Below are 19,942 nucleotides of genomic sequence, written 5' to 3' on the forward strand. Positions count from 1 at the left end.
AATAATATGCATAAGATGTCATCTATGCAGACAATATATTTAGCTGTTGTCATCTGGATATTACAGCTCATCTGGATATCGTCAGCACATGATACGAAGTGAAAACAATAGAAGTGATTGTTATAGGTATATAAGCTTGTTATTACTATAACAATCACTTCTATTGTTTTCACTTCGCATCATCTGCTGACGGCATCCAGATGAGCTGAAATATCCAGATGACGGTAGCTAAATATATTGTCTGCATCTATGTGGTTGAGTAAACTACATTTTATTTTGTAAATAAAAAATGATATAATGTTTCATTAGTAATGGGACATAAGGTGTTTATTCATACCTCTTACGTCCGTGCGAGCCAAATAATAAATCATAAAAAGTAACACGAGAATTATCTAAATTTATCAAAAAAAAATGCATTTTATCTGTGCATATAATAGATTAAACATAAGACTGAGCCTTTACTTCACCACAAAAAATTTAAAATTCTCATTTGTCACATCACTTGTAGCACAATAACATTTCTCGCAATTGAAGTTGGCTGAACACAAAAATGATTGAAAAAACTAAAATCGGACCATTTCGCACTGAAAAGATTGCTCCGGAAGGTGAAAGAGTCTTTTTAAAAATTTATATCATTTTTTTAATTCATTTAAATTTCCGATTTTAATAAAGGTGGTTTTGGCTATTTGGTTGCGCTCGGATTGGCTGTAACAGCTGTAAATTTTAAAACCAATTTATAGAAAACGTACGAAATTCCTTTCATTTATATTTCGTAGGCTTTTTATTTGGGTCTCTTTGCAACGTTTGGATTGCTTTTTAATGATTTTTTGATAAGTGTGGGTGCTGGCACATCTTCTGTAACTCTAATTCTTGGGGTTTTTAAACTTTGTTCGAGCTTCATGGGTCTATTGGTGGGAGCTTTAATAAAAAAATTTACATTGCGACCGGTTGGATTATTTGGAGCGGTCGTTTACGTTGCGGGCAGTATAAGTGTAATATTTGCAACTTCTGTTACGCATTTAATTATTTCAATTGGGATTTTACAAGGTAGTGACAACATCTAAACCAGATCTGCACAAAAATTGACTAATAAATAAAAATAATTTAGGCTCAGGCATGGGATTGATGATTCCTGTTGTATATGGAACCTTCAATCAATACTTTGTGAAAAAGCGCATCTTTGTCATGAGTGTGACGCAAATTGTTAAGGGCGCCCTGGTAACGGTTCAACCAATTCTCGTACAATATTTAATGGAAAAATACGGCTTTCGTGGCACACTAGCTGTACTCGCTTTAATGCAAGGACATGTAATTATTGCATTGTATCTTATGCAACCTGTTGAATGGCACTACAGGCGCACTCAAGTTCCAATTGAAGCATCAGAATCTTGTAAATTTATGAATATTTTTGAGATTGATTGTTTTTACATTATATTTTGTCATTTGTATTTGTAGTTATCAATTCAGACAAGAAAGACGTCGAAATTGATGTAGTTTCGAAAACAGAATTAGATAAAATAAACGAAGAAGATGACAATGAAATGATGCCAATAAAATCTGAACGAAGTATATCATATGTATTACCGCAGGATCTGAACGATTTCAATTCAATTCAAAAGCGCGTTTCAAGTATCATGAGTCTGGGCGATGTGAGGGGTGTGTTTGTTTTGGAGGAAAAGTTGGCCAAAAAAGGAATTTGGTATGAATGCTGCGACTGAGTTTCGTTTTATGAGTAGTCATCATGAATATAATTTTCGAAAACATTTTTTTAAAGGCAAAAAATCGTTAAATTACTTGATTTGAACCTGTTGAATGATTTCATTTATCTCAATGTTGTTATCGCTATCACGATGTCATGGTATGTAGACAATACACTGTTTGCATTGTTGCCGATGTATTTATTTGAATTAGGATTTTCAAAGGTGACGTTTTATGATAAAATTTGTATGTTACGACCAAAAATTCCAATTTAATAAATCTTTCTATTTTGTAAAGAATGACGCGGCAAAAATTCTCTCATTTGGATCTGGTGCCGATTTATGTTCTCGTATTTTTCTGGCTATTGTCAGCTACTGGATTGAATTGAGGGCACGCTATATCTTTTTAACTGCAGCAATAGTCATAGTTTTCGTGAGAATTGGTGCGTTTAAAATGTGAATTGGTTTTGAGTTATTTCAAAATGAGAATATCATTCTAACTATTTTGTTCCAGGTTTAATGTATGTCTTTGATTTTTACGGAATTGGCATCGTAGTGGTGGTAATTGGGTTTTTGCGCGCTTGGTTTTTTGTAACACCTCCATTAATTATCGCCGAACTATTAGAATCAGAGAAGTAAATATACAACTACAATTTGGATATTGTCATCAAGTGAAAAATTTTTTTTGTAGATTTGCAGCTGGTCTGGGCTTATTCCTTTTTATTGAAGGAAATCTTGCTTTTCTCCTGTCACCCTTAACGGGATGGATCCGTGATACAACCAAATCGTATCCCATATGTTTTAATACACTTACGTTGATTTTTGGTTTGTGTACAGTGTCGTGGATAGGAGAAATGATATGGTTCCGATTTTTCGCTCAAAAAACAAAAAGAGTTGAACAACAACCATAAAAGAATTTTTATGTTGATTTATTTACTTGATTATTTTAATCTATTTTGACAATGTAGGTGCAAAATAAATAAAAATATGCATATCATTACCATAAATATAAATAGATAAGATATATACAACTCTTAAAAGGTCAAATCGTCTTTAATTTGTATATGACAATTCTGAAAACACACAAACATGTGAATCGTTGCGGCGAAACAGTAGCTCTTATTTTTCTCCAAATAATACTGCAACATGAAGTTTTTTTCACACGGTTTATTTGTTGTAATACAACTATTCATAAAAAAATTTATGTTGCAGTATTATTTGGAGAAAAATAAGAGCTACTCTTTCGCCGCAACGATTCATGTCATCAATTTATTTGAATATCTGCGAGTATTCACAATAATAGAATATAAAGATGAAAATTTCGTTAAAAGAATAAAACTTCTAGTCTAGACTGATTTTGATTAATTATTATTTACGTATTGCAAGCTGTAATAATTCAAAAAGTTGTCTGCACAGTGCACATACTAAAATAGCTATTAGTTAGTATCAAAATCAACATTTTATTTATATCGAAACAGGTTCATAGCCTTCGCCGAATACCAGGTCACTATAACTTTAAGGTTGACAACATATCGATACATTATTTTCCAATTGAATCATTGAATGAATTGATTTGTCGCATTAGTACGAACAGAAGTCGAAGTATTATTGCAGCAAAGTAAATTATCGAGTGGAGTACCAAAATCCAAGCTCCAAGAAAAAAAAATTGACTCACAACTGTGTTTGATCAAAAAAGTGCTCAATGCTGAAATTCATCAATGAAGAAGAATATCTGAATTTTGGTGAACCAAGTCTGAGTCAAATACATAAAAAGTATAAAAAACCATATGTGTGTGTAAATATAATCTAAATAAAGATAAATAGATAAGAGTCGTTAAATAAATGAAGAAAAGTTACACCTTCCATCAAATACAAAAACACTCATCATTTCAATTTATCTTTATAATTCCATTGAAAAAAAGCTAATTCATAACAATTATTATTCAGCATTATTGTCTGGTAGCAAAAGTAAATAAATATTTGGCAATCATTCTCTTCGACTTTATCTTAGCAAAATTTTATCTAATTAGATTAAAATTCATTGAAATAGATAAAATATTAGTACATAAAATGCCATATGAAACTTCCAGTAGCTGTCTGTATAGGTCCCGTTAGTAGTGGTCTTGTGGTTGAAGTTATCGAAACGTGAAATTGAAAATGGACGAAACTATTACAAATGGAAAATTCCGTACTAAAAAAGTGGCCCCGGAAGGTGAAAATCCCCAATGATTCTGGTTATTATTTATTTTTAATATTTTACTATTACTTTCTTATAGGTGGCTGGGGTTACTTTGTAGGAATTGGTTTATCGATATTTTTTGTAAGCAGAAACACAATTAAATTACTTGCAATGAATAAAACCTATAGATATATGATTTCAGGCATTATACATGGGCTCTCTTTTATCATTCGGATTGATGTTCAATGACTTTTTTGCGCAATTAAATGTCGGCACTAGCGCCGTTACAATTGTGCACGGTGCATTCTTTAGCTCGATGAGTTTTGCATGTTTATTTTCAAGCACTTTATTCAAAAAGTTTTCAATGCGATCCATTGGACTCTTCGGTGCATTTGTTTATTTTTTTGGCAGTTTAATGACGATATTTGTTTATTCTGTTGAACAATTGATTGTTTCATTTGGTGTTTTGCAAGGTAAGAAATACAGCTAAAAAACAGCTTCTTTATAAAAAATGAATGATAAAGCGTTGTCTATTTGGGCTCTATTTATCTCTTCTAATATAAGGATCGGGAATTGGCTTCATGGCACCGGTTGGTTACAGTGTTTTTAATCAATATTTTGTGAAAAAACGTGTATTCATGATGGGGATAGCTCAAACCTTTAAAGGGATTATAATCATGTTGTATCCAATGGCCACGCAATTCCTTCTGAATAAATACGGTTTTCGTGGAACATTGGTCGTTATTGCTGCCATTAACGCGCATACAATTTTGGGGATGTTGGTCATGCAACCCATCGAATGGCATTATAAAGAGACGAAAGTTCCCGTTGATCATCCAAATGATGAAGATGACGATGACGATGACGATGATGACGACAAAGATCCTTGTAAATTATTTTAATCTTTTTAACTCAAACGATGGAATTTGTTGTTTACAATCAACATTTTATGATATATTTTTATCATATTTTCAGTCGTGATTTCGTATGACAATAAACTTGATGTGAAAGTCAATGTCATATCAGAAGATGGGGAATATGAATATGAACAAACTAAATTACCGTGCGATGTGAATAGTGCCAGAGTAAAAAAAATCAGTCTGCCAAATCGTGGAACATCGAATAATTCAATTTACATGAAATGTGAACGTAGCAAATCATTAGATCCAACACAGAAACTTGATGGATTCAAACCAATTCGGAGACGTATGTCAAGTGTGATGAGCATCGGTGATTTTGATGGTGTGAAGTTTTTAAATCGTACAAAAAAAGGAAAAATGTAAGCAAAGTGAAAAACTTTACAAACAACAGAAACCTGTTCAATTTTCATTCTTTCTAGGCGTAAAGTAATCGATTTCCTTGATCTGACACTTCTGAAAGACTTAGTCTATGTGAATATTGTACTAGGTAATGTTGTACACTTTGTGTAGTTTCAGTGTGTTCACATTTCACAATTGATGTTTTTTCAATTTATGTTTCTTTTTTTTCTTCTCTTCGCTATCGATTATAAGGTATCTCTTTTGGATTGTATTCTGATAATACGTTCTTCGCGCTGCTTCCGATGTACCTCTTTGAATTGCATTTTTCACAGGCAAGTTTTCGAATTCAACTTTGCGCCATCTGTTATTTCAGCAAGAAACCATTTTTCCATTTATTTTGATATTTTAAATTTTTCAACAGCCCGATGTTGCTATGATTGTCTCATGCGGTTCTGCTGCTGATTTGGCTTCGAGAGTATGTCTTGCCATCATTAGTTTATTTGTTGAAGTAAAGGCGCGTAATATTTTTTGGGCCGGATCAATAGCTGTAGTTTTAACTCGATTCGGTAATTTTGCAAATAATTCAGGGCACCGTTCAAGTCATAATGAGAAGATTTTTTCCACATTTAAGTTTTTCTGAATATAACCAGTGTCAGTGGAATGGTGGTAATTGTGGCTGTCTTGGGATTCTTTCGCACGTGGCTTCATGTACCCATATCTCTTGTTTTTGCTGATCACTTGGCACCAGAACGGTTAGTATTAATGTTTGTTTTCTTCTGATTTTGCAAGTTTTTTTTAAATATATTATTATTGTAATCTTTAATTTGTAGATTCCCAGCTGGTTATTCTTTATTTATGTTTTTTCAAGGTAATATTTTTTCTGTAATGTGTATTTAATCCAACGTAATAATGTTCGATAACAATTCGTTTAAAGGAAATTTCGCCTTTTTGATCGGACCCTTCATCGGATGGATTCGTGATTTTACCAAAAGTTATATTGTTTGCTTCAATTCATTAAGTTTCATATTGTGTTTGTGTGTATTTCCATGGCTGATTGAAGCGATCTGGATGAGGATGCATTCACGCAAAAAAAGAAATACCAGCACGAGTTGAACAGATATATTGATACAATTTAATGATTTGTTTTTAAATCCTGTAAATAAAATTCTAGTAATTTAATTTGTACAATTTTTGCTTTGAAAATCAATGAATAGTTGCCACCTTGAATGAAGATAGGATATAGAAATTTTGAATATTCATTATTTCTGGTGTAGTTAAAAAAGTTTACAAAGTTCGTTTGATCTACTTTCCTTGATATTTATTTGTATTCAATGTAAAAGACCATTTTTTTAGTGATAAATGAGGTAAATGTCAATGCATATTTGCAATTCATGTTTATTGAGTCTTATTCAATGCGAATGGTTATCGGATACGATTTCTTTAAACTTTATTGTTAAGTTTACATTGAATTAAAATCAGCCCGAAATTTATAAAGTCAGCCATGCTTCGAACACGTTTCGAAAGATTTAAATGGATTAGTTTTTTATGGATGGCAATTAAAATAATTACCTATTAATTGGCATTCAATTATTCCAACTGCTTTACACTGAGGTCAGTAATGTCGTCAATTCATTTGCCTATTTGCTCAAGTACTGCGAAATAATAAATTGCGTTTTCATCTATTAATTAGACCAAAGTAAAATAAAACACTGTTGTAAAATATGTAAATAAATAAAAAATCGTTTTTCTGTTCAGTTTTGAATTGAATGATTTAATTCAATTGCTAATTGTATATTCGTTCATTTTTTTGTAATTTTTCCCTGTCACTTTGTGCGACGTTGCTTTGAATATTAAAACTAAAGGCTATGGAATATTTTCGGTTTTCCATTCGAGCGAATAAATTATATATAGAGCATGCTGAGACATTTAAACCGTCCATTTACAACCAGCGCCATTGCACATTCTACGTAGAATGACACAAACGTGATTGTTGGTCACAATTAATTTAAATGCTATAAACAAAATCTTATAACTACGAGAACTTAAAGATTTCGAATATTTATAAATATTCCGGCGATAACTATACTTAGCCTACTTGAAGGATTCTTTTTTTTTCTAAAATGCTAGTAAACTTTCTCCATCACTTATATGCTAAAACGCTTGAATTTGATATATATTTTGACTAATCGATTAATTAAAAAAAAATTCTAAACGACAACACGTTTCCGTGGTTCAATTTCAATTCGGAAACCGTCAGTACGTTTCAAAATGATGTCGGCTTGAAGTTTGAAATCGTCTTGGGTCAACGATGATTTAATTCGGTAATTACGCAAAATGGTCGAAAGCAACACTTTCAATTTCAACATGGCATATTTACGACCGACACAACTTCGTGGACCGGCACTAAATGGAATGAAACTGTAGTAATGACGGTTTTGTGTGCGTTCCGGCAAGAAATTGTCGGGATCGAAACGGTCCGGATTGGCGTAAATGTCTGGGCGACGATGGATTTTATAGGTTCCAACAACGACTGCAAAAAATAAATGTTATGTAATTTTCATTTCTATTCATATTCAATCCAAATTTGTCGATACTCACCTGTGGTACCAGCCGGTACAATATAATCTTCTGAAGCCAATTGAATATCTTGATTCACTTTACGGGCAATCATTGGCACTGGTGGATATAAACGCAATGATTCCATAATGACGCGTTCCAAATATTTCATTTCCATTGTATCATTGAAGGTTGCTTCGCGATCTGAATCACCAAAGATTTGATAAATTTCCTTGTATACGCGATCTTGAATGTTTTGATGAATGCCCAACAAGCACAAAACGAAACTTGAACCGGCCGCTGTGGTGTCGTGTCCTTCAAACATCTAAAATTAGAAGGAAATAATTTTCAATTAAAAACATTACTTTTCACTTTTTAGACATAAATCAAATGAAGATGTTGATTATTCTTATGTTAAAAAGACCAAAAAAAGGCTTGGAATACAAAGTTGAGTCGATGCTAACAACATTTCAAATTGTTAGAAAAAAAGCAATACCATGAAATAAAACAACTCATCAACTGAGCATAAATTCAAATGAACAATTACAATAATGTGAAATGAACCGAATAGGCAATAACAAAACTACTAAATAAAGATAAAAAAGACTCACAATCGTGTCCACCTCCTGTTTAATGTCTTCGTCACTTAGATTTGCGCCGTTCTTCGCTGATTCAATCATCAAATCCAAGAAGGCTAGACGACGTTTTTCACCTTGGGACGAAAAATATGAACATTTTGTCAGTGGTTTTTCTTTCGCTTTAAACTTTTTTGAATTCTCTGCTTCCTGCCAAATAATATTCGATACTTACCGACATCATTTTCGTCGATGTCATCCAAATCATCACGCAATCCTTCGGTTTTTTTAGTTGGTTTCGATGGAACAACATAATCGTTAGCAATGATTTCGGAAAGCGATGGAGTTGGAACGTTTCCTTCTTTATAATTCTTTTCGAAAAGTCGTTTCTTTTCTTTGATAACACGTTTCGTCAAACCGTGGATTGTGTTCAATAGTTCTTCTTGCTTTTCCTTGATTTTTGTCAAATTGAAAATTGCATCGAAACGCAAATAAACTTTTACGTGACGAGCATGTAAAATATCACACATTTTCATGACAGCCTGTGTTTTTGGAAATTATTTCGAAATTTAGTCATTTTCACAAATTATTTTCAATAGCGTTTTTTAGTTACCATGGCATATTTGAAACCATCATCGTCTTTTCCAATACGTTTGTGTCCCATTGCGGTTTCTAAATTATTCAACAAAAATTCCAGTTTGAGTCATTGGTCAAAAACTATTCATTTCAGTTTAAAATAAAAGTGCTTACCCAACAAAATATCAACCGTGGTCTCGCTCATGTAATCGTGAATGTCAAAAACTTTGCCCATTTCTTTTTCAAGACGTTTAACCACATTCAAGCTGTTACTGTTGAATGTTGGAATGAATGATTTCAAAACATTTTGATGGAAAGCTGGTGCAATGAGTTTTCTGTGTGAGCGCCAATGCTCACCGCTGCTAATTAGCAAACCATTTCCCAACCATGGTTGGAAGAAGCGATATTCATCTGATTTGTCAAGATGTACATGACTGCCGAGAATGATTTCAACGTCCTTTGGATTGGTTAAGAAAACGACCAATTTTGGTCCAATCCAAATACGTGCAAGATTCGTATAAACTTTGCTCAATTCAAGAGCCAATTCGAGAATTTCTTTTATTCAAAATGAAACGAAAAAAAAGAGAATGAAACGAAATCGCACACAATGAATTTCACATAATTGTTGGATTAAATTTTTTTAATTTTCGTTACCGTTGTGTGTTTTATTCCAAACGTAATGCGCATTTCCGATGATTGGCAATGTAGGTGGGCCGGGAATTTTATTGCCAATTTTTGCTATTCGTCGACTTTGAAGATATACATGCAATAATGCCAAACTGATTGTTACAAAAATCAATGGCAAAATCAATGGAAACGTATAACCTCCAGCAGAGCGAATGGTATCGCCTGCGAGATGTTCAACATCCAAACCCATTTGTTAAATTCAAACACGGTTTATCACACACAATTTATCACGAACACAACGTTTAACTGGTTACACTTAAAAACTAATCCACTATTGTTGAGTGATTGATTCAACACTTTAAAACAAATTAATCGGAAAAATATTTTGTAAGCCTCTTTTATACCGAACAACAATGAAAATCAAATTGAATAATTACTATGCTTCGAAGTTCTTTTGCTTTCAAATTACATTTGCATTTTCATTAATTACTCATTTCATATGCAAAATAAGTTCAGGATTCAAACTACCGTTCAATGTGATTTACCGATAAATTTACAATTCGGACTCTGCACAGTGTGCACTTAACAAATTAACTGTGTGTGGATTTTATTATCAAGACGGTTGAGTATATTCACAGTGACTGCCGTAATTCAAATTAATCAAATGTCGATCAGCACTTCGCATAAATAAACAACGACGTAGCCTACGTGACAAACACAATGGCCAAATGTATTCTCAATATGCGTTCTTCATATTTTTGGTTCGATTCGAATATGCACTTATCACTGCAAGAATAATTTCAGTGGGTTTTTTTTCCACGGAAAAATTTATTTTTGCTTCGCCAAAAGTCGCATAACAACTATTGGTTTGTGCTGAATTTCTGTTGTGGTCAATTAAATTACCAAAAACTATTCAAATTGATGAGTTATATCTACAATTGGATACGATTAACTTGTTCAACTGGTTCAATAACCTGGATTATAATTTCTAATTAATTATCCATACAGGCCGTTTGTACTATTTTAAAATATAACATACGTGTGGCTTCACGTTTATACTGGAATCTTACATTTATGGAAAAAATCCTCTGATTTAGAACAACGAGTTTAATACCTTAATGGCACCGTTATAAACCCAATACTAATGAGTTCAAACGTTATAGTACTTCAATTTTTGATCAACAAATAGTTATTTATTTTGTATTCGCAGAAACATAAATACCCATGGAATGGCAGTGTAGTCAAACTCGTCTATATTTAAAAATACACGTCTTTGTCGTTATAGTCTTTATTTATGATATAAAAATTTAGCTCCGCCGTGGAATATTCATTCATGCACTAATTTCATAGTGCGGCACTATTGGTGCCTATGAAAATTTCCATATCAACCGTGTAAGTATCCAAATCATTCAAATATCATTTTCGTGCCTATTGACATTGGCTTATGATGCTTCTATTTTTATCAAAGTTTTATTTGTTTTATCTTTCTTCTTGTAAAATATTTGATTGAAAATTTAACAATTGTTTATTTTATTTCCCATATGAAAAACTTTCACGCGAACATAGTCAAATTATTTGCCAAAATTGGTCGAAAAAATTTACGGAAAGGATTTTTTAGAAACTTTCAGAAAAACATGCTCAAATCGATTATGAGTCGCTGGTAATTGATGCCATAAAATACATGACGTGCATGTCGACTACGATTTCATAACTAAGAATCTTTTTATATACATAAAACTTCATAAATCATATAATACTTAACGTTGAAAAAGTTGTTTACATTTTGTGACTATTGACATTTTGAATGTGGTGTCGATTTAAATATTTGCCTATGAATATGAATTTGCCTATACGAAGTAACATCATACTTTGAAATCATGCAGAGGCCGCAGGCTAACTACAAAACCACAAATTTTGGAAATTTTGTTTTTAACTTGGTGCATTCAAGTGAAGCAAATTTTTGCATTAAAAGTGGGACAGTCTTACTAAACACATTTCGATACAGTTTTTAATAACATACAAATCGAATTGCGCAAGTTTTTCTAATCGGAATGACAATAGTCTTACGAAATTGACGAATATTAGATTTTATTGAATTAAATGGAAATTGTCATGATTCAACAATTGAATTAACGTTATTCGTTCAATTGCATTACAACCTAGTAATCTACATCGAATAATGACCTTTTTTGTTACTTCATAGCGACTTCAGTTCTGTAAAAGACAAATACATTATTTATTGACAAATCCAACTTCATAGTCAACGTGTTTTTCAGTAAACACAAAAGCATTGCGGGGCAACATTTGTTAGGTTTTGTTTAAAAACCATTATACCGTTTACAATTTGGAAGCTCAGACTTTGCAATGCTTTTGTGTATTATACCAGTTTTAGACATATTGCTCTAAAATATGAACAGCAACGAAATGCATGCGGATATATGCATTTATTTGGGAGAGATCATCTTTTTATTATATAGACAAACTTGAAAAAAGAAAACACATTTTTTAAAAGAAACTTTCAAATAAGAATCTTCTTCCCATTGTATACATTCAAACATTCCGGTGATTTTATATATTCATAAAAAGAATTTTTTTACATTTACATCGTCCTTCGCGTCGAAATAAAAATATGCATTTTTTGGGCTGTGTACTCATAATTTTGCTACATATTTTTTTTTTTTTTTTTTTCAAAATTTGTATGTAAGTGTACAACATTTTGTTTCGAATTGTACCTGGATTTTTTTTTTAAATTGACCCCTTATTTTGGGGGTCCTCATAATTTTGGCCGCGGTAGCGATTTTCTAAATCCAAAATTTTATGTAACGTATTATGGTCTTTAAAAAGTGTACAATATTTTTTTGTTGCAGTCAGTTGCAGTGTGTGTATTCAAATATGCAATGAGACGTTGTGGTTTAATGTTTTCTCGGTCTGTCGATCGAGATGCATTAACCGTGAAAATGTTCGGTTCAAGGAGAGAGATCAATTTGAGGAAGACATATGTTTGAACAGTTATGCAACAATCCGTATGCCGATAATAATATATTTCTAAAGTTCATTTCGTGGCAAATTGAAAATGTAACATTACTTAAAAAGAAAGAATTTTTTTTCTCTTCTCTGCACAAAACTTATCGATATACATTTGTTGAATTCCGAAAGCGAAGAGAAAGCAATAGGACATAAAAAAAATAACAGTATTTGTTGTTCCATTTGAGCTGACAGACATTACAGTAAGCTCTTAAACAAACACAATAAAAGTGAAAAATGCGATGTGAATTGATAAAAAAAAATGCATTTGCACTTTCGCAACGCAACGCAATGCAGAGGGGGAAGAACAATGCAGATATCGATGCTATTGATTTTTCGGATAGAAATTTCATGGTGATCAGTTTTGGCTGAACTGTTATTTTACCATTTGTTAAACTATTGAACTGAACCGAACCCGAACCGTATGCGATTTCTGTTACCGAATGCAACGGCATTTTTTTAATAATTTGTTTTCAGGCACCATACGTTCAATCATAAATCCATTTTTTCCTATGATTATTGTTTTTTATTTTTCTCTCTGAAAAAGTCAATGATTCTCTTGATTTCACCGTGTTTGCTAGCGATTTTTTTTCTTGAACACGTAAAATCATTGTGACAATATGTGAATTATAAAAAGGAACGGATCGAACCTTTTAAAATGCATACGACGAATATGGATGCATTTGAGGGTTGCTTTCATTCTTTTACGAGCGTATTCATTGTGAATGGTAATGTAATTCGAACCGTATGCGACATGGCTTTCGGAGTTGATTCCAATGGATTTGTTTTCTCGTTTCACTTCTCTCATTCATCCTGTTATTGCTCGAAATTTTCCACGATTGCAGAATAAACACACATATGTACGTACGATTTTATTCTGGCATTGAAATGCTTTTTATTTCAGAAAATTACATAGGGAACACGTGTTGCTTATCCATCCAGCGATGTTGAATTGAGATTCAAGTGCTTGCTTCAAAATTATATTTAGATGTGTGTTAAGTGCATTTCATCATCGAAAAGTGTTCGATATATGTAGAGATTTTGATGGTTGTGCTCGCGCACACATGTGGGCTATATCATTGATGACACACTTTATTCCACATTGTGTGCCCAACCGTTCTAATAGTTATCTTTCTACACACACATACAGAGAGCAGTTTACGATTGCATAAGATTCGGTTCATTTTTGTCACACGCAACGAAAATTCATGTGAGCAGACAACATTCAATGGCTTATCCAACACGAAGACAAGCACAAAATGGATTAATGAATCCATATGGATTATATTTATTAATCAACAAGTTTAACATTGAGTCACGAATACCGATCACAACATATCACAACTCGCACAGTGTTGAGATGAGCCCATCATGAATCATTTTTTTCTTTCGTTCTTCACTTTTTTCAGTTGCTCTATGACAAATTTTCTGGATATTATGAAATCTATACCTTTAAAAATATTTTTTTCTGATTTTTTGTGTGGCAAAAGAGAAAATATGGCCAAAGAATCATTCGTTCGGTTTGTTTGTAAGTATTGCAATAAAAGAAACAAATGTTTTATGTTCAAGTTTATTATTCTGGCTATTCTTTGGAGCCAGACACTCAACATATGTTCAAATTCTACACAAAAAAAAAACTCTGAATATGTCACTAAAGGAACAAACACCCATGACGAGAGATCAATAGAATGAAAATGAATGCAATGCCGAATATTCCAAATTATTGACTTTTGTAGCTACTGTTAGTTGTGCAAATTTTGAAGGCGGTCAATGACATTCGCCATCGAGGCGGATATGATTACTGCGAAATAAGACATGGTTTCTTGCTTGGTTTTTTGCACCACTTGAGATCATTCATTTCATTTGAATAAGTATACATCAAATGAATAGGTTGCGCACGTGCAAAGGACGCCTTTGAACTAAAGAACATTTTTTTCCCGACAAAAATCAAGTAAATTCCACTTTGAGCCTCCAAATATGTTAAAATATTTCTTTATTAAAGAACCTTTAGTTTTATTCAATTGAAATTAAAACGAAAGAAGACGTGAAATTGAATCAGCTGAAGAAACAGAGTGTGAGAGATAGAGTAGGCACAGACAACAGGCCAAAGCACTCTATTAGCTATAAAAAGAATATATGATGAAGTAAGCAAAAATGGTTAAACTAACCTACTTCCGTTGGTTTCATGTGTATACAGTGCAAGTCTCAAGTGAAGGACAAAGTACAAAAGAATAATACCGAACCGAAAAAATTCAATTCAGTTGAATAAAATGAATACATGGAATATATCGTCTACGATAATAAAAGAGAAAGAAGCAAAAAAAGCGTCTACAAATATTATATGTATTCTTATGCAAAATGCACACGTACACAGTGAGAATGAGCCACCTCCTCTTTGCATCCTCTTGAATGAGGCACCAAAGAAATCTTCTTCATTCATTTTATTTTCAGCCACTTTTTTGAATATGGATCATAAATGCGATTTTTGAAAATGGAACAAATAGATTAAATTTTGTAATGCATTCGGAAAATAAAGGAACCTTGAACACAATTCATTATTTATTCCAAAATCATTTAAAAAAAAAAAACATTTCCGAATTGCCTTGAACTCGAATTTCATCGAAAAATGTATACGTCAAACAATGACATTCTACTATGAAAAAATGAACTCACCAACACACCAGCGCAAAAAGTACATTCATTTTTTTTATTGAAGTAAAATCTCCGCTGCACCAATTTAATATGAAGGAATTAGAAATTTTAAACAAGAACTGTAACACTGGATGCAGCATTCAGTTTCCGAGCAACGATTTATCTTTTTATTCAACGATCCAAGAGCACCGTTTCACACACGGTAGCACAAAAAACCAAACACACATACACACGGAAACATATTAATAAACTAATTAATGGGTTTACGTTGAAGTTAGAATGTAAAAAACAAAAACATCCAACTAATTGTTATTTATTATTGGTGCATCGGCCTTTTCTGTTTTCTTCTGTGTTTTCATTTTTGTAAAAAGTCGCATCGGTAATTACGTTTGTTCGAACTTTGGTGTGTTTTCTTCTCTTGTTCGCGTTTCAATTCTATTGCTAATTAAACATTTTGCCATTCGGTTATAGATGTGTGCATTTTGCGTTCGGCGCCGACGATTCAATACATTTTATGGGTGTTTCGACGCTTGTCGTTGTAAACTCAATAAATCGTAAATAATTTGCTCCAAATTAAAATCAATTATTCCATTTTTATGGTTATTTTCCGAAGTCTTCTTGCGTATTTACTCAAAATGCCAAAGTTCGATCAGTTTAATATCACCTCTTATGGTAAAGAAAAAAACGAAAGGAAAAATTATGATAATTTGAAGCGCATTTCTTATTATTAGTCCATATTTGAGCAATAGCTCGACTTTTTTACCAGTTTGAATGCAACTCAAAATGATTTGGTACTGGCTCTCACTCTCACAACGGAAATGAAATATTAGATGCGGATTTCATGCATTCAAAAATGAAAAATTCAAGAGTGTAATATAGTATCCAATTTCACTTGTGCTATTCATCATATTTTGATCATGTTTTTCTTCTCGTCGGGTTGGCAGATAAGACTGGCCCGGAAATCTTTATCGTTCACATTCACACATATTGATATGCTAACGTTACCGATGATATTCTAACGCAAATTATTTACCTGTATAAATTGGTAGCAATATATACCTAAGCAAGAAGACAAATGCTTATGACCCGACACTTAGTACACAAATTTATTCTTCTGTATTTTCTAATGATTGTTCATTTGTAATTTCTTGTGTAATTAAAAAAAAGAAGTTAGAAACTGGAAATTTTTGAATACATTGTAAATAATATTTTTTTTTCGTGTGAGGACTTCGATTGCGAATACATTGCACAAGAAAGAATAAAAGTAAACACATACACACATACACACATACACGTTTACGTATTGTTGTACCGACAAAAGGCCAACAATGCACAGACGGCTATCATCGATTGAACTGGGACTCAATGACATCAACTATGAATTAGCGGTGACATCAACTATGAAAATATAGACAAAACTTTTTTTATTGATTTCGATGTTTGCAGTATATATATATATTTTGGGTTAAAATTCAATCCTTTTCACCAATGACGGTCGTGCTCTTGCATCGACAAAGTCATACAAAATGGAAATTATAATTTGGTTGTTTTTTTATTTATCAATGCAATTGCGTCACCCAATGATACTGAACATATTTTAAACACGCGCCATAAATAGCACAATGTTTTGAAATGGAGTGAAACAAACAATAGCTGAAAAAAATGCAAATCATATTTTTCGATGGAAAAAATAAATAAAATCAATACATATGCTTTGCGAATCGTATAAAATACGGTGCAACGTCTTGGCCACTACTCAGTGTATCGTGTATGGTGCTGTGATTTAAATCGCTACCGTTGACAATATCATTAACAGAGGAAATAATTTAAAACATTCATTAACGGTGCAAACATGTGAATTGTCTTTTAAATTCGGTGTTATTTTGATGAACGAAATTTGAAGTGCAGATAATATATCGAATATATAAATATTTTTTTTATTGAAGAATTGTGTGTTTCAGTTTGAAATAATGGCTGAAAATATTTTAACTGTGATGACCCCTCAGACCAGTGGCGTCGGATTTTCGTCCATTTTTATTCTCATCATGTTTATAATACTGGTGATAACGGCCATTCATCTTTTTTATAAATCTCAAGAATCGTTTAAACTTGGCATTCAAATACCTGGTCCCGAACCCATTCCAATATTAGGAAATGCTTTAATGGCTTTAGGAAAATCACCAAATGGTAAGTAGCCGAATTTTGATTTGAAGTGTTTTTGTGACAAGTGATTTTTTTTATTTAACAAAAATCAAAATCAATAGAAATCGTGGAAGAATGTTTGCGACTCGGTGAAATTTACGGTCATGTAGCTCGAGGTTTTCTTGGATACAATGTGGTGGTATTCTTAACTGATCCACGCGACGTAGAATTGATATTGAACAGCAATGTGCATTTGACGAAATCGAGTGAGTATCGATTTTTCAAGCCATGGCTCGGAGATGGTCTATTGATCAGCAGTGGTGAAAAATGGCGTTCACATCGTAAATTGATTGCGCCCACATTTCATCAACTTGTGCTAAAGAGTTTTGTCGGTGCATTCAATCGGAACAGTTGGCGTTTGGTGGAGAGATTACAATCAGAATGTGGCCATGAATTTGATGTACATGATTACATGAGCGAAGTCACCGTCGATATTCTATTAGGTAATGTTATGTTTATTTATTTATGTTAAAGACTTTGCATTTCTTTCGCTGCGATCAATTACTCTATTTGCATAAAAATTGAAACAAAGTATTAAATTCGTTAAATAAAATGATAAACAATTTATTTTGAATGAAAACAAAAAAAAAACAATTTATGTTATAGAAACGGCAATGGGTCACCCAAAAACGCATGATGATCACGAGGGTTATGAATATGCAATGGCTGTCATGAAATTATGCGATATCATTCATCGACGACACAGCACATTTTATTTGCGGCCGGATATAATATTCAATTTGTTGGGCATTAAAAAACAGCATGATACATTGGTGAACACAATTCATAGTCTAACGACAAAAGTTTTAAAAAACAAAAGCGCACAAATGAAAAAATCATTCGAAAGTGGCCAAATGCAAAAGACAACTTACAGCGATTTGATGAATCAAACAACGGATTCAACGACAGTCATTCGTGATGATACCGAAGAAGATCCATTGATCGGTGAAAAAAATCGTCTTGCATTTTTGGATTTAATGCTAGAATCAACGTATTGCGGTGCAGATATATCAGAAATCGAAATTAAAGAAGAAGTGGATACCATAGTGAAGTCTTTTTTGTCCTTTATTAGTAGTTTAGTTATTGTCTATTCGATCTATTTCACATTATTATGATTGTTCATTTCAATTTACACTCACTTGATGAGTAGTTTCGTTTCATGGTCATGGTTTTTTTTCTAACAATTTTAAATGTTTTTAGCTTTATGCTTCAATGTTTTGTATTCCAAGCCTACCTTAAGTCTTTAATATTCATTTTATTCATGTCCTTTTCAGTCTATTTCATTCTATTACAATATATATTGTTGTGATTGTTCATTTGAACTTACTCACAGCAAATGAGTAATAGTTTTTTTTTTCTGTGCGCTTCAAAATACGAGCTAATATGTTTCTTTTAATTTTAGATGTTTGAAGGGCATGATACGACGGCGGCTGGCTCAAGTTTCGTTCTTTGTTTAATGGCATGCCATCAAGATATTCAACAAAAGGTGTATGAGGAACAAAAGCAAATCTTTGGTGATTCAAAACGCTCGGCCACATTTGCCGATACGCTTCAAATGAATTATTTGGAGCGAGTGATCATGGAAACATTGCGACTATATCCACCAGTGCCAGTCATCGCTCGTGAGGTTAAAGAAAATGTTAAATTAGCATCAAAACCTTATACGATTCCAGCTGGATCCACCGTTGTGATTGGAACTTTCAAAATTCATCGACGAAAAGATATTTACGAGAATCCAGACAAATTCAATCCGGATAATTTCCTTCCAGAGCGAACACAAAATCGAAATTACTACGGATTTATTCCATTTAGTGCTGGACCAAGAAGGTAAGTTACGATTCAACTTTATTCTAAATAATGATTTTCAGACAACATTCACACTTTTTTTTTTCACAGTTGTGTTGGCCGAAAGTATGCCATTCTCAAGCTCAAAATTCTACTGTCAACAATTTTGCGCAGTTTCAAAATCTACTCGAGTTGCACGGAAGCCGACTTTAAGCTACAAGCTGACATCATTCTGAAGAGAACGGATGGTTTTCGCATTCGCGTCGAACCGCGATGAGCACATTCTTTTTCCTACATTATATTTTTCGCTTACCAACAATATTATTACTAGATTTAGATAGTGGTATGGTTCGCATTTAGCATTAAATAAAAATGATTTTGATTGAAACAATAAACCATATAAAACCGAACAAATTCTTCGAATAAAAGAAACCGCTAGTCTTTTCTCGCTATGTGTACGATGGTTGTTATTGGTTCCTTGTTTATGGCTCATTTCGATCTATTGTTCAGGTACGTATACTGTTTACTGATGTAGCAAAACGGCGTATGAAAAGGTAATAAACAATAATTATTGAAAGACATTAAATGCGTATGAAAAGAAAATAGAGAGAGAGAGAGAGAAAAACGCGCATGCCGAACTCGTAACAAATGGAAAGAATATAAACTTTGATACACTGAAACAAGAACGGAATTTTAAAAAACTATAGCAAATTATATATCCATTTCTGTCGATGGCTTTCCGCTCAAATAACAACGCACACACACACACACACACACATTCAACCACGTCGATTGCAAAAGGGTAATTTT

The 19,942-nt window shown here is 32.7% G+C and overlaps 4 protein-coding genes across 7 annotated transcripts; 3 read left to right on the forward strand and 1 right to left on the reverse strand.

Annotated features, from left to right (window-relative positions):
* The first annotated feature begins 496 nt into the window (after window positions 1–496).
* On the forward strand, window positions 497–2,735 carry LOC116340961 (monocarboxylate transporter 7-like). Its single transcript, XM_031767746.1, has 9 exons — window positions 497–605; window positions 673–716; window positions 777–1,047; window positions 1,109–1,390; window positions 1,456–1,699; window positions 1,775–1,922; window positions 1,996–2,140; window positions 2,212–2,332; window positions 2,389–2,735. Exons 1-9 carry the CDS (start codon window positions 551–553, stop codon window positions 2,606–2,608), a joined length of 1,530 nt encoding a protein of 509 aa, XP_031623606.1. The 5' UTR covers window positions 497–550; the 3' UTR covers window positions 2,609–2,735.
* Window positions 2,736–3,334: 599 nt separating this feature from the next.
* LOC116340960 (monocarboxylate transporter 14-like) lies at window positions 3,335–6,366 on the forward strand. Of its 4 annotated transcripts, none has more exons than XM_031767742.1 (12): window positions 3,335–3,486; window positions 3,748–3,909; window positions 3,974–4,017; window positions 4,079–4,349; window positions 4,441–4,764; window positions 4,852–5,155; window positions 5,216–5,283; window positions 5,388–5,467; window positions 5,557–5,701; window positions 5,767–5,887; window positions 5,966–6,003; window positions 6,070–6,366. In XM_031767742.1, the coding sequence occupies exons 2-12, from the start codon at window positions 3,855–3,857 to the stop codon at window positions 6,246–6,248; spliced, it is 1,629 nt and encodes a 542-aa protein (XP_031623602.1). In that variant the 5' UTR covers window positions 3,335–3,486; window positions 3,748–3,854; the 3' UTR covers window positions 6,249–6,366. The 4 variants fall into 4 exon arrangements, with proteins under 4 accessions (XP_031623602.1, XP_031623605.1, XP_031623601.1 ...); XM_031767745.1 differs by having other exon boundaries at window positions 3,791–3,909; XM_031767741.1 differs by having other exon boundaries at window positions 3,335–3,470.
* Window positions 6,367–6,877: 511 nt separating this feature from the next.
* On the reverse strand, window positions 6,878–10,130 carry LOC116340958 (cytochrome P450 4g15-like). Its single transcript, XM_031767739.1, has 7 exons — window positions 9,497–10,130; window positions 9,017–9,397; window positions 8,880–8,938; window positions 8,502–8,808; window positions 8,303–8,403; window positions 7,734–8,016; window positions 6,878–7,665 (listed from the first exon to the last, which is right to left on the reverse strand). Exons 1-7 carry the CDS (start codon window positions 9,717–9,719, stop codon window positions 7,343–7,345), a joined length of 1,677 nt encoding a protein of 558 aa, XP_031623599.1. The 5' UTR covers window positions 9,720–10,130; the 3' UTR covers window positions 6,878–7,342.
* Window positions 10,131–16,902: 6,772 nt separating this feature from the next.
* LOC116340959 (cytochrome P450 4g15-like) lies at window positions 16,903–19,527 on the forward strand. Its single transcript, XM_031767740.1, has 5 exons — window positions 16,903–17,332; window positions 17,410–17,790; window positions 17,954–18,393; window positions 18,750–19,174; window positions 19,244–19,527. Exons 1-5 carry the CDS (start codon window positions 17,116–17,118, stop codon window positions 19,407–19,409), a joined length of 1,629 nt encoding a protein of 542 aa, XP_031623600.1. The 5' UTR covers window positions 16,903–17,115; the 3' UTR covers window positions 19,410–19,527.
* The last annotated feature ends 415 nt before the right edge of the window (window positions 19,528–19,942 follow it).

The sequence above is a fragment of the Contarinia nasturtii genome, unplaced genomic scaffold (assembly GCF_009176525.2).
Source record: "Contarinia nasturtii isolate CC-2019 unplaced genomic scaffold, AAFC_CNas_1.1 Cnas_scaffold_695, whole genome shotgun sequence".
Lineage (NCBI taxonomy): Eukaryota > Metazoa > Arthropoda > Insecta > Diptera > Cecidomyiidae > Contarinia > Contarinia nasturtii.